Here is a 26,917-nt window from a genome sequence, read left to right on the forward strand (position 1 = left end):
CACACTCATCACCGCAGGGCAGAAAGGGGAATTAAACTCGACCCCTACTGGAGCTCCACTCTCATCGCAGCAGGGCAGAAAGGGGAATTAAACTCGACCCCTACTGGCAGGGCCGTAACCAGGATTTTTCAAATACCGAGGTCAAACATTGCGATACATCTTATTTGCCAAAAAAAAAAAAAGTCCTAATATGGTGACTTTTCATACATTTTGGAAACGAGTCAAAATCACAAGCCCAACAAGATGTAGGTGAACATGTTTATTTTAACAATTTCAAAACTGCACGATCACAAAAGTATTTTGTGTGTGTGCGTGAGTGAGTGAGTGAGTGAGTGAGTGAGTGAGTGAGAATGAGAGTGTGAGTGAGTGAGTTAGTGTGAGTGAGAGTGAGTGAGTGAGTGAGTGAGTGAGTGAGAATGAGAGTGAGTGAGTTAGTGTGAGTGAGAATGAGTGAGAATGAGAGTGAGAGTGAGTGAGAGAGAGTGTGAGTGAGTGAGTTAGTGTGAGTGAGAATGAGTGAGTGAGAGAGTGAGTGAGTGAGAATGAGAGTGTGAGTGAGTGAGTTAGTGTGAGTGAGAATGAGTGAGAGTGTGAGTGAGTGAGAGAGTGAGTGAGAGAGTGTGAGTGAGTGAGTGAGTGAGTGAGTGAGTGTGAGTGAGAATGAGTGAGAGAGAGAGTGTGAGTGAGTGAGTGAGAATGAGTGAGTGAGTTAGTGTGAGTGAGAATGAGTGAGAGAGTGTGAGTGAGTGAGTGAGTGAGTGAGAATGAGAGTGAGAGAGTGAGTTAGTGTGAGTGAGAATGAGTGAGTGAGTGAGTGAGTGAGTGAGTGAGTGTGAGTGAGTGAGTGAGTGAGTGAGAATGAGAGAGTTAGTGTGAGTGAGAATGAGTGAGTGAGTGAGTGAGAGAAAGAGTGTGAGTGAGAGAGTGTGAGTGAGTGAGAGAGAGAGTGTGTGAGTGAGTGAGAGAGTGTGAGTGAGTGAGAGAGTGTGAGTGAGTGAGTTAGTGTGTGAGAGAGTGTGAGTGAGTGAGTGAGTGAGTGAGAGTGAGTGAGTGTGAATGAGTGAGTGAGTGAGTGAGTGAGTGAGAATGAGAATGTGAGTGAGTGAGTGAGTGAGTGAGAATGAGTGAGTGAGAGAGTGTGAGTGAGTGAGTGAGTGAGTGAGTGTGAGTGAGAGAGAGTGTGAGTGAGTGAGTGAGTGAGTGTGAGTGAGTGAGTGAGAGAGAGAGAGAGAGAGTGAGAGAGAGTGTGAGTGAGTGAGTGAGTGAGTGAGTGAGAGTGAGAATGAGTTAGTGTGAGTGAGTGAGAGAGTGTGAGTGAGAGAGAGAGAGTGTGAGTGAGTGAGAGAGTGTGAGTGAGAATGAGTGAGTGAGAGAGTGTGAGTGAGAATGAGTGAGTGAGAGAGTGTGAGTGAGTGAGTGAGTGAGTGAGTGAGTGAGTGTGAGTGAGAATGAGTGAGTGAGTGAGTGAGAATGAGAATGTGAGTGAGTGAGTGAGTGAGTGAGTGAGTGAGTGAGTGAGAATGAGTGAGTGAGAGAGTGTGAGTGAGTGAGTGAGTGAGTGAGTGTGAGTGAGAGAGAGTGTGAGTGAGTGAGTGAGTGAGTGAGTGAGTGAGAGAGAGAGTGAGTGAGTGAGTGAGTGAGTGAGTGAGTGAGTGAGAGTGAGAATGAGTTAGTGTGAGTGAGTGAGTGAGTGAGTGAGTGAGTGAGTGAGTGAGAGAGAGTGTGAGTGAGTGAGTGAGTGAGTGAGTGAGAGAGTGAGTGAGAGTGTGAGTGAGTGAGAGTGAGAATGAGTTAGTGTGAGTGAGTGAGTGAGTGAGTGAGTGAGTGAGTGTGAGTGAGTGAGTGAGTGAGTGAGAGAGAGAGAGAGAGTGAGTGAGTGAGAGAGAGTGTGAGTGAGTGAGTGAGTGAGTGAGTGTGAGTGAGTGAGTGAGTGAGTGAGTGAGAATGAGTTAGTGTGGGTGAGTGGGTGAGTGAGTGAGTGAGAGAGAGTGTGAGTGAGTGAGTGAGTGAGTGAGAGAGTGAGTGAGAGAGAGTGTGAGTGAGTGAGTGAGTGTGAGTGAGAATGAGTTAGTGTGAGTGAGTGAGTGAGTGAGTGAGTGAGTGAGTGAGAGAGAGTGTGAGTGAGAGAGAGTGTGAGTGAGAGAGTGAGTGAGAGAGAGTGTGAGTGAGTGAGTGAGTGTGAGTGAGAATGAGTTAGTGTGAGTGAGTGAGTGAGTGAGTGTGTGAGTGAGTGAGTGAGTGAGTGTGTGAGTGAGTGAGTGAGTGAGTGAGTGAGTGAGAGAGTGTGAGTGAGTGAGTGAGAGAGAGAGAGAGAGAGAGTGAGTGAGAGAGAGTGTGAGTGAGTGAGTGAGAGAGTGTGAGTGAGTGAGTGAGTGAGAGAGAGAGAGAGTGAGTGAGAGAGAGTGTGAGTGAGTGAGTGAGAGAGAGAGAGAGTGAGTGAGAGAGAGTGTGAGTGAGTGAGTGAGTGAGAGAGTGTGAGTGAGAATGAGTTAGTGTGAGTGAGTGAGTGAGTGAGAGTGTGAGTGAGTGAGAGAGAGAGAGAGAGAGTGAGTGAGAGAGAGTGTGAGTGAGTGAGTGAGAGAGTGTGAGTGAGAATGAGTTAGTGTGAGTGAGTGAGTGAGTGAGTGAGTGAGTGAGTGAGTGAGAGTGTGAGTGAGTGAGAGAGAGAGTGAGAATGAGTGAGTGAGTGAGTGAGTTGGTGTGAGTGAGTGAGTGAGTGAGTGAGTGAGAGAGAGTGTGAGTGAGTGAGTGAGAGAGAGAGAGAGTGAGTGAGAGAGAGTGTGAGTGAGTGAGTGAGAGAGTGTGAGTGAGAATGAGTTAGTGTGAGTGAGTGAGTGAGTGAGTGAGAGTGTGAGTGAGTGAGAGAGAGAGTGAGAATGAGTGAGTGAGTGAGTGAGTTGGTGTGAGTGAGTGAGTGAGTGAGTGAGAGAGAGTGACAACGCAATCTAGCTGAGCCTGAATGGACTTCAATTGCTTTTTAAAAAATATCTGCCCTTTTCAATAGCAAAATACTAGACGGTTATTGCACAAAACCGACTAAACCGCTCCATTGGGAGACTGAGCCTCACTGGAGATGGGAGTCAATAAGAGGGGCGGGACAAGACTTCCCGAGAGGAGGCTCATCTCCAGCTGCTGATTGGAGGAGGAGCTGTGAACGCGGCTGGGCTGCTCATGATTGACAGAAAGCAGTCAGAGGCGGGACATCATGTTGTAAATAAAATGTGAACATAAGTTTGCTACCCGTTTTCATTTCCGTTCGAAAATACAACCAATGATCAAAACAACAGTGTCTTGTGTTCCCGTTAGCCTATAGTCTGGTAAGTTAGCAAAATAGCTCAAGTCTCGTCAGCACCAATAACTTCATAAACAACAGGTCCCGACTGTCCAGCCTTTTCTGATCTGAAACGCACCAAATCACATCGAGAGAGAGAATAAAAGAGTTTGTGCCGCCTGGAAAACGAAAATCCTGTCTAGCTAAGTGGCTTCAACTGTTGTTGCTTGAAATGCTAATTAAAATTGCACTGTTAATGATCATAAGCATTCCGGCACATAACTGTCAGTGACTGGCAAAATTAACTCCCCTTCTTCCCTCTTTCTTTCTCTCTCACTTGTTGACTTCCCAGAGCTGAGTTTGGTTTGTTTGAGTGGAGTAGACTTCTTCATCTTATGTCAGTTTTCAGATTCCACGACTAACTGACAAACTGCCTGGCTGCGGAGTCGGACCTTGATGAGAACACTTCTCAGCTCTTGTGTATCCCGCGGTGCTGAGCTGACTATCGCGAGGCTGCCGGATATGAAATGTTTCCAATGTCGGATATTTCAGCTTCGTTTAAAAATGATTATGTGGACTTTATTTTTAGACAAACAAATGTGAACAGGGGGATGCAAGCTGAATTTAGAATTTTCCACCGATCAAAGTCAGAACAATTTTCATCATGTATTAATTTCACATTTCTGAGTGAAAAAAAAATACCGTGGGAAAAAAATGCCGAGGACATGAGCTCGGTGTCCTCAATGGTAGTTACGGCCCTGGTCGTCACTGTCATATTTATCATTTCTAAATTCTCCACACATTCTCTATTGGGGACAGAGGGGACACGCCCTCTTCTTCCACAGCCACGCCTTTGTAATGTGAGCAGAATGTGGTTTTGTGTTGTCTTGTTAATCTCCCTGGAAAAGACGTCGTCCTGAAGGCAGCAGATGTTGCTCCAAAATCTCAGTGGACTTTTCCGCATTAATGCTCCATCACAGAAGTGTAAGTTACCTTCGCCAAGGGCACTGACCCAACACCATACCATGACACACCCTGGCTTTTGGACTCGTTCCTGTAACAGTCTGGATGGTCCTTTTCCTCTTCAGAGCACACGGCGTCCATTTCTTCCAAAAAAGACCTGAAACACTGATTCGTCTGACCACAATACCCGTTCCCACTGTGTGATGGTCCATCCCAGACGCCTCCGAGCCCAGAGAAGTCGACGGCGCTTCTGGACACCGTTAACATAAGGCTTCCTTTTTGTACAGTAAAGTTGTAACTGGTGTTTGTGGCTGTAACTCTGTACTGTAACTTGATAAAGGTTTTCCAGAGTGATCCCGAGCCCATGTGGTTCTATCAGCTGTAGATGAATGAGGGTTCTTGATGCCGTCTGAGGGATCGGAGATCACGGGGGTTCAGATTAGGCTTGAGCCCTTTGTCCTTTACGCATTGAAATTCCTCCAGATTCCTTGGATGGTTTAATGATATTCTGCACCGTAGAGGGTGAAAGATCCAAATCCCTTCCTATCTTTACTCCTCAAACACTCTGCCTTTCCTGGATACTGATTTTGTAGTAAATGATGATTACAGTCACCTATTTCAAATCACATCATTATTTAATTGTTGTACCTCATTACTCGCCCTAATTTCCCCGTCCCAACTTTTATTGGAATGTGCTGCAGGACTGAAACACAGGAATGGGTGGATATTAACAAATGAAATTAACCAAAAAACCCCATGAAATATCTCGGGTTCATTCTGTCTGCAATGAAATACAAGTCAAAGTACATTTACACATCACTGATTTCTTTTGTATTTTGCATACTGTTCCAATATTTTCGGATTTGGGGGTGTATTTGACAATGAAAATTAGAGCGAAATCTGTTCATTTTTCCTTAATGAGTAAAGACAAGATGAAATAGCTGGCTCTCTTCAAGCAGACAACCTAGCCTAGCTTAAATTCTCAAAGGATTTTTTACAACCAGGAGAAATATCCTTCAGCAAAATCCATTACAGCATGTTACCGTCCCCCATTTCACGTTCTTGACCGTAGTTGGGAAGCGAGGGAATCTGGCTTGCTAGACTGAGCTGATTATCTTCTCATGTTGAAAATCCCATCTCATCTCATCATCTCTAGCCGCTTTATCCTGTTCTACAGGGTCGCAGGAGCCTATCCCAGCTGACTACGGGCGAAAGGCGGGGTTCACCCTGGACAAGTCGCCAGGTCATCACAGGGCGACACATAGACACAGACAACCATTCACACTCACATTCACACCTACGCTCAATTTAGAGTCACCAGTTAACCTAACCTGCATGTCTTTGGACTGTGGGGGAAACCGGAGCACCCGGAGGAAACCCACGCGGACACGGGGAGAACATGCAAACTCCGCACAGAAAGGCCCTCGCCGGCCACGGGGCTCGAACCCAGGACCTTCTTGCTGTGAGGTGCCGCCCCTGATGTCAGCACTCTGTGGCTAACAGCCACTTCTCGAATAATCTCAAATTTATTTGGTTACAGTTGAAGGGTTACAAGATAAAGTGGTACCATGTTAATTTCTTGGTAACCTTTTGAAAATCTAGTGGAAGAAGTTTCTGCGCTTTTTATTTGTATAGGAGTGAACTTTTCTGTGAAGTTAGGCCCATGTTTTTTTCCTGTTTTCCGTTGCTTGAGGGAGCTGCCACAAAAATTTGAGTAATAAGCAGAATCTGGGTTACATCAACACTATCTTCACATGGGGGCAGTCTGAAGGCACCTTAAACAGTAAATGAGAGTTTGATCAGTTTCAAATGGTCCTCGCTGCCTCACTGTCTTGTTAAACGTCCTGCTGAGGTGGGATTTCCCGTTTCAAATGCACTAGAAATGGTTTCAGAAAGGTCATCGTGACTGGGGCCTGAATCATCAGCATCAGTCATCTTACCAACTACCAAAAGGAGGTTAAAGGATAGACAGAAACGTTGTGTATTGTGAAGTATTCATTTTATTCTGCTTTTGTTTTAAATCTATCAAGCACACAAACTGTTCTTACTAGAACCAAGTAGTTACATAACATCTGATATGAAACGTCTCAAAAACGAGTTACAGTTGTCATGGCAATCTTCAAGAAAAGAAAGAAGACAATCTCTGAGTGAAGTTTCCTCTTTATTCATGACCAGAGAAACAAAAACTTCCAACATTTTGAAATCAAGCACTCAATTTTTTTTAAATTTTTTTCTAAAAGAACCACACAATTTTTACATATGACTAACTTTGGTTGGTTTCATAGAACAAAGAACTCATGTCTTACGTCCAGTGTTGAGGTTACAACCCATTTCACACACGGTCTTCCTACACATTCTCAGCCTTATTACCCCCTCCAGGGTCGCACTGCCGCCCCGGAGTCTCTCCTTCCTCACCACAACACGTTTAATCACCAGAACACCGAGCCTGAGGTTTCCTCCTTCACACCATCAGACCTGGGCAGGTACAGAGTGTGTGATAGAATGTCTCAAGGCCATCAGTGGACCACAGCTGCAGGACACACACACACACACACACACACACACACACACACACACCCCTAAAATATCTATAATAATTCACATGTAATTCATTTATAAGCAGCAAGATAAAAGAAAAGGATAATCCACCTTCAGAGTGAAGAAACCAGGAGTATATATTATTCTTTCACATCCATATTTTAAAAGAACAAGTATTTTAAGGAAAAAAAAAAACCCTGTGGAATTTTTAAATTATTTTATTTTCTAATTTCTACTCATTTTGATCCAGTTTATTGTGAAAAAGTTTAACAAAAGCAGTGGTAAAAATTAAGTCTGATTACAGACCTCTAAAAACCCTGACAGCCTCGTGTGATTTACTCTCGCAGTTAATGTGAAGATCTGATCATGATTTTGGAAATGAAATCAATTCAGATTGTAACCAGATGTGCGATCATGTCACTGAAAGAGGGAAGAACAGTACAGTAGGGCTGCAACTATTTTCATAATTGATAACTTATTCTTTTACTGCATTAAACAAAATATTTGAAAACATTTTAAAATCAACAGTACTACAGAACTCTTAACTAGACTTAATTAAATAAAAACAGTTCAATAGCTAATAAAATGTCAATTTCTTGTAGAGAATTTCTCAGCATGAGAAGATCATCATCATCCAGTCCTCACTTCAACCAACAGACTCTCAAACTAACACGGACATCTTTTACCGCTCATCACTTATTAATAGCTTACCACACAGTTTGCATTCGTTACCCTCTTCTCCACCAAGGCAGTGTCAGTTCAGAGCCGCTGCTTAAAGTCCAGCCACATTCTTTGCGTTTCGAGAGTCAAAGAATCGGTGCTCAGTAAGGAAAACTGGTCCCAGAACGCCACCAACACTTCACTGGTCTAAAACCATGAACCACTTGTGTCAGGGACTGGAGGGCAGGGTTATCATGACCCACAAGACCAACCTAAACCTAGTTTAACTGAAGAAGCAGCCTATGAAGTCCACCAGTGTTGTGTTTGGTGCTAGCAGCACGAGCAGGGTTCTGAGAAGGATTGCAAGTTGAACCAAATCGGAACCAGCACTACCACCAGTCCAGAACTAGCACCTGGTGCGCATTGTGTGTGTTTTATCTGTAGTTCAAGCCCTCCTCTGTTTAGATCCTCAACAGACACATTCAGAATGACAGAAAAATAAATACCTGCTGCCCGTTTCTCTCACTGGACCGCTGATGTTCATGGGGCAAACCATTTTCACTGCTCAAAATGAGAGAGTTGACTCGAAGATCAATTTTGATGTGAGCATATTTATAAACAAACAAACAAACAAACAAACAAAAACCCAAAACAATACATTGTACATGCTAAGAATATACATGCACCGGCCACTTTGTTAGGAACACCCCATCCCTCTGCTGTTCTGTTCTCTGCAGTTCTGTAATCAGCCGATCCGTCCACAGCAGCTCGATGCACCAAATCACGCAGATACAAATCAGGAGCTTCAGTTAATGTTCACAATGTTCAAACATCAGAATGGGAAACACTGTGATCTCACAGTGTGACTTTCTCTCACTGTGGTCTGGGTGTTGGTTTGATCCAGATGGACTGGTTTGAGTATTTCAGAAGCTGCTGATCTCCTGGGGTTTTCACACACAACAGTCTCTAGAGTTTACACAGAATGGTGCAGAAAACAAAAAACACTGAGTGAGTGAGCAACAGTTCTGTGGGTGGAAACAAACGCCGTGTTGATAAGAGAGGGTCAGAGGGAAATGGACAGATTGGGTCGAGCTTTTTTGCCAGGAAGGATATAGCAACTCATATAATCACTCTTTACAACCGTGGTGAGCAGAAAAGCATCTCAGCATGGAACAGCAGAAGAACACATTGGGTTCCACTCCTGCAGCCAAGAACAGGGATCTTACAATCAAGTTCCTATTAAAGTGGCCAGGGAGTGTATAATCAATTCTACTGGGTTGGAAAAATAGTTCAAATTCTTAAAAGATAATTAAGTGATGTAAATAACTAACTCTGCTGCCCAACGAGTTGTGTTTTGAAGTGAGAACATATTTGTCTCATAGAATAAACGTTCATTCGTTAGATACAGGACCATAAATGTATGATAGAGCGAGAAAACTGGAACTGTTTGGAGAAATCAGTCCGTTAGTACGGGCGGTTCAGGCAGAGGCATCACACTTCCACAGTGTCTCACAAACAAACGGCAATATAACTTACATTAAAACACAACTTCTATCACGAGTCCAGCAGCGCCGTAAAGAGCCTCTCTGTGCACCATCATTTCAGTCAAACGTGGTTTTATGAAGTCACTTTGCACGCACCATGGTGTACTTCATAACCGTTCAATTAATCGATAGAGAAGGTCCTGGCTAACTATCTATTCCAGATATCAACGATTACTTGTTGCAGCTCTACTGTACAGACGGCAGCAGACAAATTTTAAAAATGTTTAAATGATCGAGATACACGCAAACATGAAACAGTTTGGCTCAGGAAAGGCTTTCAGAACAATATGAAGTTGAACATATCCACTTTTAACCATGTGAAGGGCAGCCACGCATCCGATACGGACATCTACAGATCACTGCACACCATCAATGTGGAGTATAAATACACAGGTGATTACAGGAAATCAAGCATGCTGATTGGTCAAGAAATTTGGATTATTTATTTCTCGATAATCACCTCGAGCGACTCGGCAAAATGGGTCCAATCGCTTCGTCACCGTGAGTCAGAAAGAATTACACATGATGAGAGAAAACGCTGTTCCTAAAAGCACTAAAGGTGCTCTGAAGTTTGGTCTAAAACTGTTCAAAGGGAAGGCGGGGTTGGGATTTATTTTACTGATTCCAAAACAAAGTATTTTATGTGACTCGGCGTAGAGAAGCGACACGTCTGCGCCACAAAGTTATTACATGCGATTTAAAAAAATAAAAATCACCTGTGTATTTATACTAAAACAATGACCTGCCACAGACTCCATGAATATCGGAGACGCGTCGGTCCACCAGAGTTTCAGACCAGATGATCAGATTATGGATTCCGAGTTCTACCTGCTGCATTATGCTACCAAACCCGCGTGTGCAGGATACACAACCCAAAGTGAAATTGGACCGAGGGAAGTTACGGTAAATCGGACACGAAATCATGTAACCCAAAACAGTCCATTTTCCAGACACTGACTACAGACGATACAGACCCTTGTAAATCCATCAGGAGACAATCTCAACTGCAGATTATTGGCGAATTTCCCAGATTTGTTGAGCAACAGACCTGCTTGAAAGGTCAAGAAAACACGTGGTGAACTTTTAGCCACTACAGCCAAGCAAACACTGTGTGAAAACTATGCTCGCACGATCAACGCATTTTCACTACAAATCAAAACGTCATTCGCTGATATTTATGTCGGAAGGACGATCTATACCGGTCTCCGTCTTGAATGATGTTAAAAGTGGTAAATGTATCCTGTAGGGGCGCCACTGAGGCGATTATTCGTTGATAGTTACTGGATCAGCCGGTGAAAACGGTGTGCGCTTTTCAACACCGTTTCTACGCATTCTGTAAACGGAGCATCCCAAGGTGCGACGCAAAACCTGAACTGATCACCCGTTAGTAATAAAAATACTAAAACTATCTGCACCGTCACCGAGTGAAGAACGTTTCACAGTGTAGCAGACCGTTAGCCTAGTAAACTAGACCCACCCGCCTAGCGGCCAAAAATATTTTTGCCTAGCGAATGGGTCTAGCCTCGCACCATATAAACAAAAACACCCCGGGCATCAAATCGTGCCCGCCAATCACAACGCAAGGTTTTTGTTTGGATTCTTTGGGCGGGCTTTTGCAGGAGTGATGACAAGGCTGCGCGACGCTGGAGAAAGCACAGCAGGAAAGATGGCTACGGCTAGTGAACAGCGCGCGTTTGACTCCGCTTTGGAATCAGTTTTAGAAGAATTAGACTTGGAGTTTTGGTTGAAACATGAGCAGGAAGAGGCTCTCCGCTCATTCCTTTTCAAGAAGGACGTTTTCGCTGTTTTGCCGACCGGCTATGGCAAAAGTCTGATCTACCAGCTGGCTCCGCTCGTAGCCAAAAGGATGGGGCTAGTTTGTGCAGTACGAAGAATTAATAAACAGCTTTGAAACATTACTTTTTGATTGTTTCTTATTTTCCCGTTATTTTAAATTTAAGGGAAATTATTTCACCAAACACCACTAAATAAAAACCCTCAAACACAGTTTAAGCAAACCCTTGAAAAATAAGTGTATGTTAAGTATGTGGTACAGACTCCAAACTCGTGGTCATTATCTCCAAACCTCTTAATATCTAGAACCTGTTTATTAATTAATACGCATTTTGAAAAATTATTTATTGCAAGGCCTCCCCCACTGCTTTCTGTCGCTCTGACTACGTCACAGTCACTGTTGTGCTGATTGGTCAGAGCGTTGGCCTGTACGCACAGAGACAGTTTGAAAGACAGCGGTTTGTTCCTCCCACACCCTTCGGAAAGGTCTACGGATCGAGGCCAGACTAAATATTCACATTTAGTCTGGCTCGCCAGGCTAGCAGACCGTCGTGTCTGAAACTGTATAAAACTGTCGTTTCTTGGTGTTGATAAAACCACTGCTGCGCTCAAATAGGAACGACCACACAACACTCCACCAGACTCAAGCAATGTACAAGTCCTCGTGGCCCAGAACACGCGTTCAGAGTGGGCCTAGTCAATTTCCACCCTTTCCGGTGAGAAGTGCAGGATCTCCTCGATCTCCGCTGCGTGAAGGAGTTTGTGTCGCTGCAGATTGGTGTACCGAGTGAAACCCTTCCCACACACGGGGCAGTGATGTGGCTTCTCTCCGGTGTGGATGTGCTGGTGTCGCACGAAACTACTGTGCCGAGTAAAACTCTTCCCGCACGCGGAGCAGTAATACGGCTTCTCCCCAGTGTGAACGTGCTGGTGCTCTTGAAGATCAGCCGCTTGGGTAAAGCTCCGCCCACACTCCGAGCACTGATACGGCTTCTCTCCAGTGTGGAAGAGGAAGTGTTTGTGGAGATTGCCCTTCTGTGTAAAACTCATCCCACACTCCGAGCACTGAAACGGCCGCTCCCCTGTGTGGATGCGCTGGTGCTGCTGCAGGTTACTCTGGTCCCCGAAGCTCTTCCCGCACTCCAGGCAGTGGTATGGCCTCTCCCCGGTGTGGATGCGCTGGTGCTGTTGGAGATGACTCCGCTGCGTAAAGTTCATGCCGCAGTCCGTGCAGTGGTACGGCTTCTCCCCCGAGTGGATGCGCTCGTGCTGTTTGAGATTACTCTTCTGATTGAAACTCTTCCCGCACTCCGAGCACTGGTACGGCTTCTCCCCCGAGTGGATGCGCTGGTGTTGGTTCAGATTACTCTTCTGACTGAAACTTTTCCCACACTCAGGGCACTGATGGATCTCTTTTGGCATAAATGTGAGAGAGGTGCTCGTGAGGAAAGTACCGAATGACCATTCCTGACTGCTGGAGCTATTTGGAGGTTCTGGAGTCTCACATTTTATCTCTTCGGGCTTCAGCATGGGTGGATCTTCTGAGTGTCTCGTGGAGGTGAATTTATAATTGATAGGAAAGCGGACAGCAGGAGGAGAAGACAGGATACCACTCATCTAGAACAGAAAGAGGGGAAAAATGCTCAGCTGGTCCTTTTTTTAACAGAAAAACCACATTGTTTACAACCGTACCGTCTAGAAACTCAGGCTCGGCATTGAGCAAAAATACCATTCGATATTCACTATTAACTAAATCAACCATCCTGTGAAGATCAACAACAATACACACATTTCACCACGCATTGTTCTTCTGGGGCGGCACGGTGGTGTAGTGGTTCGCGCTGTCGCCTCACAGCAAGAAGGTCCTGGGTTCGAGCCCCGTGGCCGGCGAGGGCCTTTCTGTGCGGAGTTTGCATGTTCTCCCCGTGTCCGCGTGGGTTTCCTCCGGGTGCTCCGGTTTCCCCCACAGTCCAAAGACATGCAGGTTAGGTTAACTGGTGACTCTAAATTGAGCGTAGGTGTGAATGTGAGTGTGAATGGTTGTCTGTGTCTATGTGTCGGCCCTGTGATGACCTGGCGACTTGTCCAGGGTGTACCCCGCCTTTCACCCGTAGTCAGCTGGGATAGGATCCAGCTCGCCTGCGACCCTGTAGAAGGATAAAGCGGCTAGAGATGATGAGATGAGATTGTTCTTCTGTTGATTAATGGTGGTTCGCTTTTAGGTTCGTTACTGCCACCTCCTGGTGGTAGTAACATTACTTACTATCAGGTGTTCGTAAAAACAAAGGAAAATATTTTAAGACAACAGGGAAGTCACAATGTCGTATATTTTCACGGGCGTGCTCATTGGGGACAGATTACGGATAAAATTAGCTCATGTTTAAAGTCATTAAAATTCTGTAAAGCTGCTTTGTGACGATGTCGATTGTTAAAAGTGCTGTACAAATAAACTTGACAAACTAATCTTTTTTTATAATTTAACGACTATTCGAACATTCTTTAATCATGACCCATCATTGTCACACCTGCACGCACTGGCACACTCAGCTGGCTCTCTCCAGCGTGCGCCCTCTCCAGCGTGCGCCCTCTCGACAGCGCACGCAAAGAACTGACTCTTGCACGTGCTCAGAACAGCGTGCTCCACTCCTGACTCACACTGGCAGCGGATTAAAGTGCATATCACGGGTAAATTCAGGAGTGAGATCAGTGTAATTCTCCTGTTTTATATTAAACTTTGGCCAAATATCTGTCACATTCTGCATTCTGTGCAGTTTGTTTACCTTGTGCAATACCAGAAAAATTCAGTTGAAATCAAGCCGTTTGAGGCGAATTGGTCCGCCTCTGAAAAAACTTAGCATGTGGATTTCCCAGCAAACACTGATTTTCGTGACGTCGCGTGCGGGACGCCTCCCTCTGAATCCTACGTCAGCGCTGGTTTGTTTATGAGAAAACGACCTGGTGGTTTTCTGCAAATTTCTTCAACGTTATCGCGTAATTATTAAAATGGTTAACAGATGTATCGTAGGAGGGTGTAGCAACACCAATCATGATGGGATTAGTACTCATCGTTTCCCAAAAGACCGGACAATGAGAGAGAAATGGCAGCGCTTGGTCTACACAGGCTGTGCACTGAAACCGCGCAAAGCTCGCGCAGCCTGCTGGCGCTTCCGCAGGTGACGTCACCAATCTGGCTCCAGACTCGCTTGGGATTTTTCCAGACGCGTTTTGTTATTTTATTTTTTTCTGCTGTAGACAGATGGCCTTGTGCAAAATTACCCTTCTGGATGAGTGTGTAAAGGGACAGACTTTCATATAAAAAAAACAAAACAAAACATGAAATTGGTCCAGAATACGCACTTTAAGGTGCAAATCAGTGCGCATATATAAGGACACCAAAGACGGACTCAGTTTGCAGAGTGTTGCGTTGCTGAGGCCTTACTGAGCTATGCTTTTGTACCGTTTTCCTGATTCCTGTTCCTAGTTTTTTGATCGTGTTTGTGCCTTGCCTGACCTATTGCTTGTTCACTGTTTATGATTTGAGCCTGCCGTATTAGAGACTGTTCGCCTGATTGTCATTTTCTTGATAAAACTCTTTTGCATCTACATCCACCTCTACCACCCACCCGACAGAACACTTCGCCCCTCTGACAATCACTACTAGTCGACCCCAGGGTATGAGAGTGGTGCACACTGGGAGTGGGGGGGATTTTCTCCAGACGGAGGAGGGCTTTTTTTTTTCTTAAAAAGATATTTTGAGCATTGGCGTTATCCCGTACTCTGTGATCACTCCGATCCTGTCGCAGTCCAACACGGGTTAACGGCTCAGGGCTTGACATTAATGGTAGTCCGACTGTCCAGGACGACCAAATGTTTGGTCCGGACAAGTCAAATCCACACCTGCCTGTCTGACGGGACGAGCTGAATACCTGTTGAAAATCATTTTTATTCTAATTATTCGAGTCACATCAATAAAGTTCCAACAAAACCAGTTCAATCCCCTCAGTGATCCAGCCGTGTTACTGTTTATCAAATTTCAGGGAAGCTGAGTACAGCGTGTGTGTGTGTAAGTAAAAATAACCCATCCATCCATTATCTGTAGCCGCTTTATCCTTCTACAGGGTCGCAGGTGAGCTGGATCCTATCCCAGCTGACTACGGGTGAAAGGCGGGGTTCACCCTGGACAAGTCGCCAGGTCATCACAGGGCTGACACATAGACACAGACAACCATTCACACTCACATTCACACCTACGCTCAATTTAGAGTCACCAGTTAACCTAACCTGCATGTCTTTGGACTGTGGGGGAAACCGGAGCACCCGGAGGAAACCCACGCGGACACGGGGAGAACATGCAAACTCCTGTAAAAAATAACCACGGCATAATATTTAATTACAGATTATTAGACTTTATCGAAATCTGAGAAATAGTGATCAAATACCTCAATAAAATAAATCTCTGTGGTGAATCTTCATTTCAGTGCATTTTTCTTTTGTATGGTTCACATTAACCATCACAAATGTGGTAAAATATCTTGGGGGAATTTTACGACAGTGCCGAACTCAGTTTGTTTTCATTCACAGTGTGATTCTGTCCCCCTCATCATGTCCAACTCGTTTTCTTTAAATTAATTTATACTTCAGGTTTTACTGGATTAATCAGGATTTAACTTTATTTCCTCCAGAAGCTTTGAATGTGGGTGAGTCTAACTCTTAAAACTGCACATCAGGTAATGGGTTAGAACACACACACACACACACACACACACACGCCATAATGGGGCTTTGGAGAGTTTCTGTTTATTGTTCCAGTTAAAGTTTTATTGAAAAATGATAAATCATTAAAGCAGAATAATGATCATCACTATACCTGCTTTTAGATAAACTCTGTTCATCACGTTCCTTTCGTTTAACTCGTAAACACACAGGAATAAAAAGGTTTAGATCAGGACGAGTGAGAAATCACACTGCTTGCACGAGTGGATTAAAGAGTTAATGTGGAGCCCTGGAGCCGTGAGTGAATCTCAATACAATTGTTCACAAACCGAGATCGCCGAGTGTTTTTGCAAAGCCAGCCCCTGCCTTTCAGCGTGGCAACAAACATCAGACGCATTTGGAGTTTCTGCAGCAGCAGACAGGATTTTAACCTTTCTGGGAGAATGCTCCGTCCCAAGCGCAGGACGAACAGACTTAAAAACTCCTTTGTCCGTCACGCCATCAGGCTGTACAGCTCCTCTCCGGCGGGGTAACAGGAGGACGGGAAGGAGCAGCAGCCTCGCCTGACAAAAAGCAATAGAACGTGCAATATCTCCCCTGCTGGACTTTTTCCATATTTTATTGTTTTCATATGTAAATACTTAATTTATCTAGAAGTTTCCTCTATTTCTATTCTCTGTTTATCTGTAATGATGCTGCTGGAATTTTAATTTCCCTGAGGGAGCCCTCCCAAAGGGATCAATAAAGTTTTATCTAATCTAATCTAATCTAAAGTGTTAAATTTTCACCACTCAGACATCGTCAGGTGGGACAGACCACATGGGACTGAAAACCATAACATTTTAATGCTGTTATTTACCACTGACTGTCTCACACGCACGGCAAAATCTCAAACATCATCCAATTTTGCTTTAAAAACAAATGTACATCACCACAAAACACACACTCACCGTCCACCGGATGAGGAACGCCTGTACATTCGTGCACTTATCCAGACACAATCACGCAGCAGCAGCACAAAATCATACAGATACAAAATCAAGAGCTTCAGTTAACGTTCACGTCAAACAGCAGAATGAAGAAAAAGCGTGCTCTGTGACTTTAACTGTGGTCTGGGTGTTGGTTTGAGCCAGATGGACTGGTTTGAGTATTTCAGAAACTGCTGATCTCCTGGGGTTTTCACACACAACAGTCTCTAGAGTTTACACAGAACGAGAGTGTGAAAAAGCCCATCTGGCACCAACAGCCACACCACAGTTAAAGCCACAGATCACATTTTCCCCCGTTCTGATGTGAACATTAACTCAATCTTCAGCTTTATCTGCATCAGTTTAAACACGGTGCTGCTCCGGCTGTACGCGTCACTGAGAACGTCAGAGCCGAGCAGTTGTGTGGATTAAAGTGGGCAGTTAGAATATGTGCATCCATAAGCTGTTGCAGTTCTTACCCAGTTACACAGTGCACTGGTTTACATACATTTTCTGGTTATTCCAGTTCAAAAAGCCCTCCCACACCCACCACCAGAAAAGGTTAAAATGGAAACGCAAATGGCAGAAAATTAGGTGTGGATTCATGTTGCGACATGAAAACAGAAGAAAATCTACACTATGAGGTGTGATCAAAAAGTCCCGAGACTGTTCCTGATGAACAGACTGCAGCATTGTCGTGCACATGCAGCAGAAGCGAGCAGTGACTTGCGTTCGTCAGTACACCATGCGCCGTTGTGCAGTCAACAGGACCTGCGTTACGTTTCTGTGAAAACGTTACAGTTTACTACAGACCTTAAACCTGAGCAGAGAGCAAGCATCAAACTCTGGGTCACTCAGGAAACCAGGAACGGAGACCTGTGAAATGTGTCAGGAGCACAACCCTTGAAAACGTCCAAGAAATCGAGTGCATCGTGCGTCAGGATCATCGGATCGCCCCGACTTCTGCCCCTCACGAAGCATGAACTCCACTTAAACACACCTCGCCTGGAACACTGCTTCATTGTCAAACTTCATCAAGGGTCTCCTTTGCCAAGTTCCCAGGTTTGACACAGAATTTGATGTTTGCTCTTTGCACAAAAATCGCAAATGTGCATAGTCACAAAAACACGTTTAATGCACGTCCCAATGCCGTGATTCACCAAAATTACTGCTCGCTCCTGCTTCATGTGCATGATTATACTGCACGCCTTTCGTTCGCAACCAGTCTCGGAACCGTTTGATCGCACCTCGTATACCCAGGTGATCTTGGGCACCGAGCATGTCACACAGGGAAACAAAATAAACCCTGAAGTGCCTTGAGACATACACTTGTGTTCAAAATAATAGCAGTCCAACACGACTAACCAGATCAATCACTGTTTTTGGTGGAAATTATATTACTACATGGCAAATAATTTACCAGTAGGTGTAGTAGAGTCATAGAAAACCAACAGACCCAACATTCATGATATGCATGCTCCCGAGTCTGTGTAATCGAATCATTAAGTGAAAGGGGCGTGTTCAAAATAATAGCAGTGTGGAGTTTAATTAGTGAGATCATTCATTCTGTGAAAAAACAGATGTCAGTCAGGTGGCACTAATTTAAGGATGAAGCCAGCACATGTTGTACATCCATTTCTCTCTGAAAACCTGAGAAACATGGGTCGTTCCAGACATTGTTCAGAAGAACAGCGTGCTTTGATTAAAACGTTGATTGGAGAGGTAAAACGTATACTGTAAAGAAGTGCAGAAAATGATGGGCTGCTCAGCTAAAATGATCTCCAGTGCTTTAAAATGGACAGCAAAGCCAGAGAGACGTGGAAGAAAACAGAAGACTACCATTCGAATGGATCGAAGAATAGCCAGAATGGCAAAGACTCAGCCAATGATCAGCTCCAGGGTGATCAGAGACGGTCTGAAGTTACCTGTGAGTGCTGTGACAATTAGAAGACGCCTGTGTGAAGCTAATCTATCGGCAAGAAGCTCCCGCAAAGTTCCACTGTTAAAAAAAAGACGTGCTGAAGAGGATACAGTTTGCCAAAGAACACATCGACTGGCCTAAAGAGAAATGGAAAAACATTTTGTGGACTGATGAAAGTAAAATTGTTCTTTTTGGGTCCAAGAGCCGCAGAGAGTTTTTCAGACGACCCCCAAACACTGAATTCAAGCCACAGTCCACTCTGAAGACAGTGAAGCATGGTGGAGCAAGCATCATGATATGGGGATGTTTCTCTTACTGTGGTGTCGGGCCCATTTATCGCATACCAGGGATCATGGATCAGTTTGCATATATCAGAATACTTGAGGAGGTCATGTTGCCTTATGCTGAAGAGGAAATGCCCTTGAAATGGGTTTTCAACAAGACAACGACCCCAAACACACCAGTAAGCGAGCAGCATCAGGGTTCAAGACCAACAAAATGAAAGTTATGGAGTGGCCAGCCCAATCCCCGGACCTTAATCCGATAGAAAACTTGTGGGGCGACATCAAAAATGCTGTTTCTGAGGCAAAACCAAGAAATGCAGAGGGATTGTGGAATGTTGTCAAATCATCCTGGGCTGGAATACCTGTTCACAGGTGCCAGAAGTTCTCAGAAACCGTGGTTCTACAACTAAATATTAGTTTACTGATTCACAGGAATAATAAATCCTAAAGATTTTTTCAGTTTATACAGTAAATATTTGGAGTTTGTAATGAAAAATGCAGACACTGCTATTTTTTTGAACAGCCCAATGTTCATTTTTCTTCATTTTCTGTAAAGTAATTAAAATATTCATACATTTTTCTTCATGTTTTGATGTAGAATATAATGTGCAGTGTTCCCAATGCATGGAAATAAAAACTACTATAAGGATTTTGAGCTTTACTCACGTTTTTAAACACACTGCTATTATTTTGAACACGACTGTATCCAGGAGCGATTACATTTAAGTGGGGTCTTGGAGTAACTTCCTGTTCTACAGGCTCTCCTCATCCAGGTCACTGGTTTTCTCCGTCCTCCTCTGAGAAAACCTCAGTGGTCGTCAAGTAATTTTAGTCGTATCTGGAGACACAACAGTAATTTTCATGAGGACATGTAAAAATTATTTTCTTCTTCTGCAGACATTCCCCTGACAGACTAATCCAATCCAAACAGGGCTGTGGCTGATGTGCTGGAGAGAAAAAGTGTTGCATCAGTTTAAAAGACAATACTCGGGAAAATGGAACCGATTTATAAGCCAGCTTTCATCCTCAAAACCATCAGACTGTTCTTTTAAACATCCTGCCTCTAATAAGAGTGACGTGTCGTAAAGCTTCCGTCAGCTGCTTACAACTCTCTGTGCGCGCACACACACACACACACACACACACACACACACACACACACACACACACACACCATCCTCTATTTATACAGCAGCATCTCCTTATTCTAACTGAAGAACTAGTTACCTCGCCCGGGACGGAGTCCACCAAGGGGTGAGGTTTTGTTTTCGGTTGGGTTCTTTGTTTTTTTCTTTTGTTAATGATATTATGGGAAAACGGCTGGATTAACCTTCATGAAACTTTCAGAACAGATGCACATTGGTCTCAAATAGAACCTCCAACATTTTGAGGGTCATCCGGTCAAGGTCACCAAAAAGGTCAAAATCATTTTTGTTGCGTCTGCCGCCTCATATCGAGGTGCGAGCCACTACGTCATCGTGCTGTAAGAGTGTAACAGTCGCGCACTGCGCATACACGGGTTCCTATTAAAATGGCCGGTGAGTGTATACAGTTTGGTTCACCATTTGAAATAAATGGACTAAAGAAATCACTTTCAGACGTGTTTATGCTTATTCCAGAGGGAAAGTGCGTTCCACTGAGCTCCAGCGCCGGGCCATTTCCGGGAAATAAGAGTTTGGGTCGTGGCGACAGCGTGTGTGTGTGTCAGCCTCGGCTCAGAGGGTTCAGTTTGGAAAACTGTAAGAGGGAAGAGTAGAATAATATAAAGTACAGACACTTGGTATATTTTACTTCTGTGGTTTTTAAATTGTTCATTTTTGTAGCTACTGCCTCATAGAGTAAATATATATGCTGTATTTACTGTATGGACACGGCATCAGAAAACTCTTATTTATAATCAGGAGCCGCACGGACCCAGAGGGGGCCCATTTATTCACCACATCTTCCTTCATATTCATCATAAGTGCTACCGGGAGAGTTTTGTTTTGCCTGGAAACACTTGTTGAATTTGTCTTCATTTATGGATTGTGTCGGATCACTTGCTTTATTTTACTCATCATCCACTTTAATAGGAACACCTGAAGAAGAAACCTTTGTTCATCACATGCACACTTCAAGCACAGTGAAATTCATCCTCTGCATTTAACCCATCTGAAGCAGTGAACACACGCACACACACACACACACACACACACACACACACACACACACACACACACACTCACACTCCGAGCAGTGGGCAGCCACACCAGAGCGCCCGGGGAGCAGTCAGGGGTTCGGTACCTCGCTCAAGGGCACCTCAGCCCAAGGCCGCCCCACGTCAACCTAACTGCATGTCTTTGGACTGTGGGGGAAACCGGAGCACCCGGAGGAAACCCACGCGGACACGGGGAGAACATGCAAACTCCGCACAGAAAGGCCCTCGCCGGCCACGGGGCTCGAACCCGGACCTTCTTGCTGTGAGGTGACATCGCTAACCGCTACACCACCGTGCTGCCCTGTCCGTTTATACAGTTACGCTAAAGACACGCACAGCCAGAGGAGTCGTAAGAACTGTCGTGGCCATTCCGGCAGATTTTGGAGGTGATCCGTCACATAAATTTGGGTGGAGGAAACATGCAAACGAAACCATGGTAGCTGTGACAGGAGCAATGGAAGACGCCGGTAAACCCAAGATAGAGTGGGTGACAGCAGTGACCTACAGCGATGTATAGTGATGTATGGCCTTACAGCAGTGTGCACGGTTTTCACGGCTGCGGTATGGCATAGCTACAGCAAGATGAAATAAGCCACGCCCCCTGAGAAAACTTTTCACTTTCTACACTGTTGTTCTGTGAATATTTCGAATTCGATGGTTGTGACAGAATGCTGTGACAACCTGGCAGTTCACGTAAGCCTCGTGTATGCCTTCATGATTGTGACGAATTAATTCGTCCGGTGCTTCACCCACGGCAATTTAACACAGCCAAACTTTCCAGGGATGGAAGCCACACCCTCCTGATTGTCAAGGTAGCTGCCCAGCCCTCACGTATCCTGACAGAAGGGCCTGGAACGTTTCCTGGCTGACCCCTGGAAGGCCTAAACTTGTCTACTGGTGTCCCCGGTGAAGTGATTCTGGCTATGTGAGACTGAAGCGTTACACAATCAGCTCCTCCCTTGACAACAGTACAATCGTGCAGATACAAAATCAAGAGCTTCAGTTAATGTTCAAACATCAGAACGGGAAACACTGATCTCACACTGTGACTTTCTCTCACTGTGGTCTGGGTGTTGGTTTGATCCAGATGGACTGGTTTGAGTATTTCAGAAGCTGCTGATCTCCTGGGGTTTTCACACACAACAGTCTCTAGAGTTTACACAGAATGGTGCAGCCAAAAAATAAAAAATAAAAACCCACTGTGGGTGGAAATGCTTTGTTGAAACTCGGAGGTGTCTGATAATTTCAGTCCTGTCTGAGTTTTACATGTAAAAGAATTTTGCAGATAAACGAATCCAACCCAAACAGGGCCTTGGCTCATTTTTGTGCTCAAACTGATATTCTTTCATTAATACTAATCAGATATAAAATGACCAGATTTCACTGAATGTTCTGGATGGTTCTCGGACTCCCTGACCTGGTGAACTGGCACGAGGATGTGCTTATGACGGAGACTCCAAAGCTCTTCTAGAAGTTTCTCTGTCTGAGGGTGTCTGCTAAAGACTGAATGTAAATAAATAAAGTGATTAAACTTGAATTAATATTCCATACTGATAAAAGTGGAGTAATTTGTGCCCGATTATCTGATCTAAAGTCAATCATGTTGAAGTTGAGATGAGTCAGTCAGTCTTCTGTGTGAATTTACTCACTCAGGAGCTTCAACGCTCTCCTGAAATCACCGGATTGTTCATGAACACCAAATATATTGTGGAAGAAAGATTTATATTTAAACCTGTTCGTGTCCAGGCTGAGAAATGAAGCCCAATGTTGCCAAGTTAAACTTATTCAGCTACTTTATCATCAACACCAGCGACCCAAACCAGAACACCACTGAACACTCACACTCCCCTGCGTTCACCATCAATTTACTGACTAAATGAGTCCTAATTGTGTGTGTAGTGCGCTACAGAGCGTGTAAACGACACTAGTTTATATCCTGTGTAGTAGGGTTGGGCGGTATCCAAATTTTGATACCTTTAAACCGTCTCTGTGTTTTCCCGGGGTATACGGTATTACCGAGAAAAAAATAATATTTTGTTTCGGCCTACTGTGTAACGTGCGCCTATGCCTCAAATGTACTATTTAAAAGCAGCAAAGCGAATTTTGTGCATTGATGAATGGATTAAGAGATATTTCAAAGCATCACGCAACTCTTCCTTCATCTTGAAAATAGCATTCAACTGTCGTTTACACGTCTGCGTTGAAACGCCATTTGCAGCACTATTTCACCTACTCCATCAAAAAAAAGTACACGATGAGCAGGATCATACCCTTTCAAGCATGGGAAATAAAAAAAAGAAAAAGAATCAACCAACACCCAAGTCCGTTTAGACTGCGCGATAAACCATATTCTTCAGCGCAAATGAGGCGAACCTAATTCAAATGCGTGATAGCTGCACAAGGCAAAATCATATGGGCCCACGTCATGCCATGGCGGGGAAATTAATAATCAAATGGCCTTACCTTGCTTAAAACGTTGTCTTGATCACATAACTCCTTACAATTATTCCACTTAAATCCATACGGTTTAACACACCCAACAAAGATAGCAAGCGCATTGCTAATTCCCACCAGAAACCGAACAGTTTACGCTACGATGTTTTCTTCCGTTTCTTCAGTAGATGACATTTCAAACGTTTATTACCCACATCCCAAATGTCATACGTTATATTATTTTACCTTGTTGTTACTCATGTAACCTACTCAAAACACAACTCATTGGAGAGATCTCGTGGAAGTGGAGTACCCCAGGCTATGGTGTGCCTTAGGGGACATATTAGATTTTTCGTTTGGTTTGAAACCAAAATACTGCCACACTGCCGATGTTGTATTTTTTTTTTTGCTACTAACTCGTTATCTTGACTTGCCATCTTTCAACCACGGTCTCAGTCTCTTTTTTTTTTTTTTTAGATAGAGAGACAGGAAATGAGAGTAGAGAGAGACAGGAAATGAGCGGGGGAGAGAGAGACGGGATCGGGAAATAACCTCGGGTCGGAATCGAAACCCGGGTCCCCGGATTTATGGTACGGTGCCTTAGCCATCTGAGCCATGACACCCCCGGTCTCAGTCTCTTGCGAAGCTTTCTGTCAGACTCCAAATGTCACGCAGGGTTGCCATGGTAACAACATAAACAACCCTGCACGCGATGAGAACTTCTTTAGGAAATTGATAGAATTAGTGAAAATATGATCACACAGTTATTCGGGATGATCTTCAATTTATTATTTTATATTATGACCTCATGTACTCCATATTTATTTAGATATTATATATTTTTTTTAAATGACGGTAATGAGACCGATACCGTTGGTACTTTTGGATACCTCGGGATACCTTCTTACCGTAATACCGCCCAACCCTACTGTGTAGTGCACTACAGAGCGTGTAAACGGCACTAGTTTATATCCTGTGTAGTGCGCTACAGAGTGTGTAAAGGGCACTAGTTTATATCCCGTGTAGTGCGCTACAGAGTGTGTAAACGGCACTAGTTTATATCCTGTGTAGTGCGCTACAGAGTATGTAAAGGGCACTAGTTTATATCCCGTGTAGTGCGCTACAGAGTGTGTAAAGGGCACTAGTTTATATCCCGTGTAGTGCGCTACAGAGTGTGTAAAGGGCACTAGTTTATATCCTGTGTAGTGTGCTACAGAGTGTGTAAAGGGCACTAGTTTATATCCTGTGTAGTGCGCTACAGAGCGTGTAAAGGGCACTAGTTTATATCCTGTGTAGTGTGCTACAGAGTGTGTAAAGGGCACTAGTTTATATCCTGTGTAGTGCGCTACAGAGTGTGTAAAGGGCACTAGTTTATATCCTGTGTAGTGCGCTACAGAGTGTGTAAAGGGCACTAGTTTATATCCCGTGTAGTGCGCTACAGAGTGTGTAAAGGGCACTAGTTTATATCCCGTGTAGTGCGCTACAGAGTGTGTAAAGGGCACTAGTTTATATCCTGTGTAGTGTGCTACAGAGTGTGTAAAGGGCACTAGTTTATATCCTGTGTAGTGCGCTACAGAGCGTGTAAAGGGCACTAGTTTATATCCTGTGTAGTGTGCTACAGAGCGTGTAAAGGGCACTAGTTTATATCCTGTGTAGTGCGCTACAGAGCGTGTAAAGGGCACTAGTTTATATCCTGTGTAGTGTGCTACAGAGTGTGTAAAGGGCACTAGTTTATATCCTGTGTAGTGTGCTACAGAGTGTGTAAAGGGCACTAGTTTATATCCTGTGTAGTGCGCTACAGAGTGTGTAAAGGGCACTAGTTTATATCCTGTGTAGTGCGCTACAGAGCGTGTAAAGGGCACTAGTTTATATCCTGTGTAGTGCGCTACAGAGTGTGTAAAGGGCACTAGTTTATATCCTGTGTAGTGTGCTACAGAGTGTGTAAAGGGCACTAGTTTATATCCTGTGTAGTGCGCTACAGAGCGTGTAAAGGGCACTAGTTTATATCCTGTGTAGTGCGCTACAGAGCGTGTAAAGGGCACTAGTTTATATCCTGTGTAGTGCGCTACAGAGTGTGTAAAGGGCACTAGTTTATATCCTGTGTAGTGTGCTACAGAGTGTGTAAAGGGCACTAGTTTATATCCTGTGTAGTGCGCTACAGAGCGTGTAAAGGGCACTAGTTTATATCCTGTGTAGTGCGCTACAGAGCGTGTAAAGGGCACTAGTTTATATCCTGTGTAGTGTGCTACAGAGTGTGTAAAGGGCACTAGTTTATATCCTGTGTAGTGTGCTACAGAGTGTGTAAAGGGCACTAGTTTATATCCTGTGTAGTGTGCTACAGAGCGTGTAAAGGGCACTAGTTTATATCCTGTGTAGTGTGCTACAGAGTGTGTAAAGGGCACTAGTTTATATCCTGTGTAGTGCGCTACAGAGTGTGTAAAGGGCACTAGTTTATATCCTGTGTAGTGCGCTACAGAGTGTGTAAAGGGCACTAGTTTATATCCTGTGTAGTGCACTAGCATAGGAAGTAGAATCCCATTTGGGACTGAGCCACTGTTAGCCGAGTTGAACTTACCTTGATGTTTCCAGCAGAACGCAGTTAACCACCTCAAATCCCCCACAACGGATCAGATGGAACTGTGGGGGTAAAACCCTGTCAGAAAGAGTTTAATGGAAAGATGATTAGTAGAGTCGGAGAGCTCAGCTCATCAATCAGCAAAACTGCCGCACGGCTTCTTCTATTTCTCTCAATGTGTGGCGGATCGCGACCGAGACGCCCACAGCGACCCCTACTGGAGCTCCACACTCATCACAGCAGGGCAGAAAGGGGAATTAAACTCGACCCCTACTGGAGCTCCACACTCATCCCAGCAGGGCAGAAAGGGGAATTAAACTCGACCCCTACTGGAGCTCCACACTCATCCCAGCAGGGCAGAAAGGGGAATTAAACTCGACCCCTACTGGAGCTCCACACTCATCACAGCAGGGCAGAAAGGGGAATTAAACTCGACCCCTACTGGAGCTCCACACTCATCACAGCAGGGCAGAAAGGGGAATTAAACTCGACCCCTACTGGAGCTCCACACTCATCGCAGCAGGGCAGAAAGGGGAATTAAACTCAACCCCTACTGGAGCTCCACACTCATCACAGCAGGGCAGAAAGGGGAATTAAACTCAACTAAGCTAAAAAATAAATCAACACCATCTCCCCCGTTGTTCCAGCAGGACAATGACCCCGTGCACTATAAAGGCTTCTAAAAGGTCCTGAATTCACCCCACTGATCTGAGTAGCAGGACTTCTTTAAAGCTGCTGTGGCTATAAAATGTCCCCAGTGTTCTTGTTTGTTGAGCTCAGTCGGCTCGTTCGCGAAAGTGAGCCCAGTTTCTGACAGGATTCTGAGTGAACACACATCTGTCCCAGTAATACAGCGACTTACTTAATCATCATCATCATCATTATTATTATTATAAAATGAGCTGTTCGGAAGTAACAGGGACAGAAGAGAATCTTCAGAAGTAGATTTCAGTCGATTCAGTAGAAACAAGAGGAGTTTGACTGACCACTGTCCTTCACATGAAAACCAACCATTATTATTTTGTAAGTACACAGTGAGGACACAGGACCAAAAAC

At 44.4% G+C, this 26,917-nt stretch overlaps 1 protein-coding gene and 1 long non-coding RNA gene across 2 annotated transcripts in view; one reads left to right on the forward strand and one right to left on the reverse strand.

Moving 5' to 3' along the window:
- Positions 1 to 3,015: 3,015 nt before the first annotated feature.
- LOC132885553 (uncharacterized) lies at positions 3,016 to 4,588 on the forward strand. Its single transcript, XR_009654604.1, has 2 exons — positions 3,016 to 4,255; positions 4,360 to 4,588. It is a non-coding gene; the product is annotated as an uncharacterized LOC132885553 (long non-coding RNA).
- A 1,623-nt stretch (positions 4,589 to 6,211) lies between these two features.
- The window catches only part of LOC132884672 (zinc finger protein 585A-like), a 73,154-nt gene continuing 52,448 nt past the window's right edge, over positions 6,212 to 26,917 (reverse strand). Inside the window, exons 5-6 of the mRNA XM_060918508.1 lie at positions 19,323 to 19,403; positions 6,212 to 12,387 (exon numbers count right to left, since the gene is read on the reverse strand). Of these exons, the coding sequence (XP_060774491.1) occupies positions 11,464 to 12,387; positions 19,323 to 19,403 (1,005 nt within the window). The 3' untranslated portion in view covers positions 6,212 to 11,463. The remainder of the gene's footprint in view (positions 12,388 to 19,322; positions 19,404 to 26,917) is intronic.

Source organism: Neoarius graeffei, chromosome 4 (genome assembly GCF_027579695.1).
Source record: "Neoarius graeffei isolate fNeoGra1 chromosome 4, fNeoGra1.pri, whole genome shotgun sequence".
Lineage (NCBI taxonomy): Eukaryota > Metazoa > Chordata > Actinopteri > Siluriformes > Ariidae > Neoarius > Neoarius graeffei.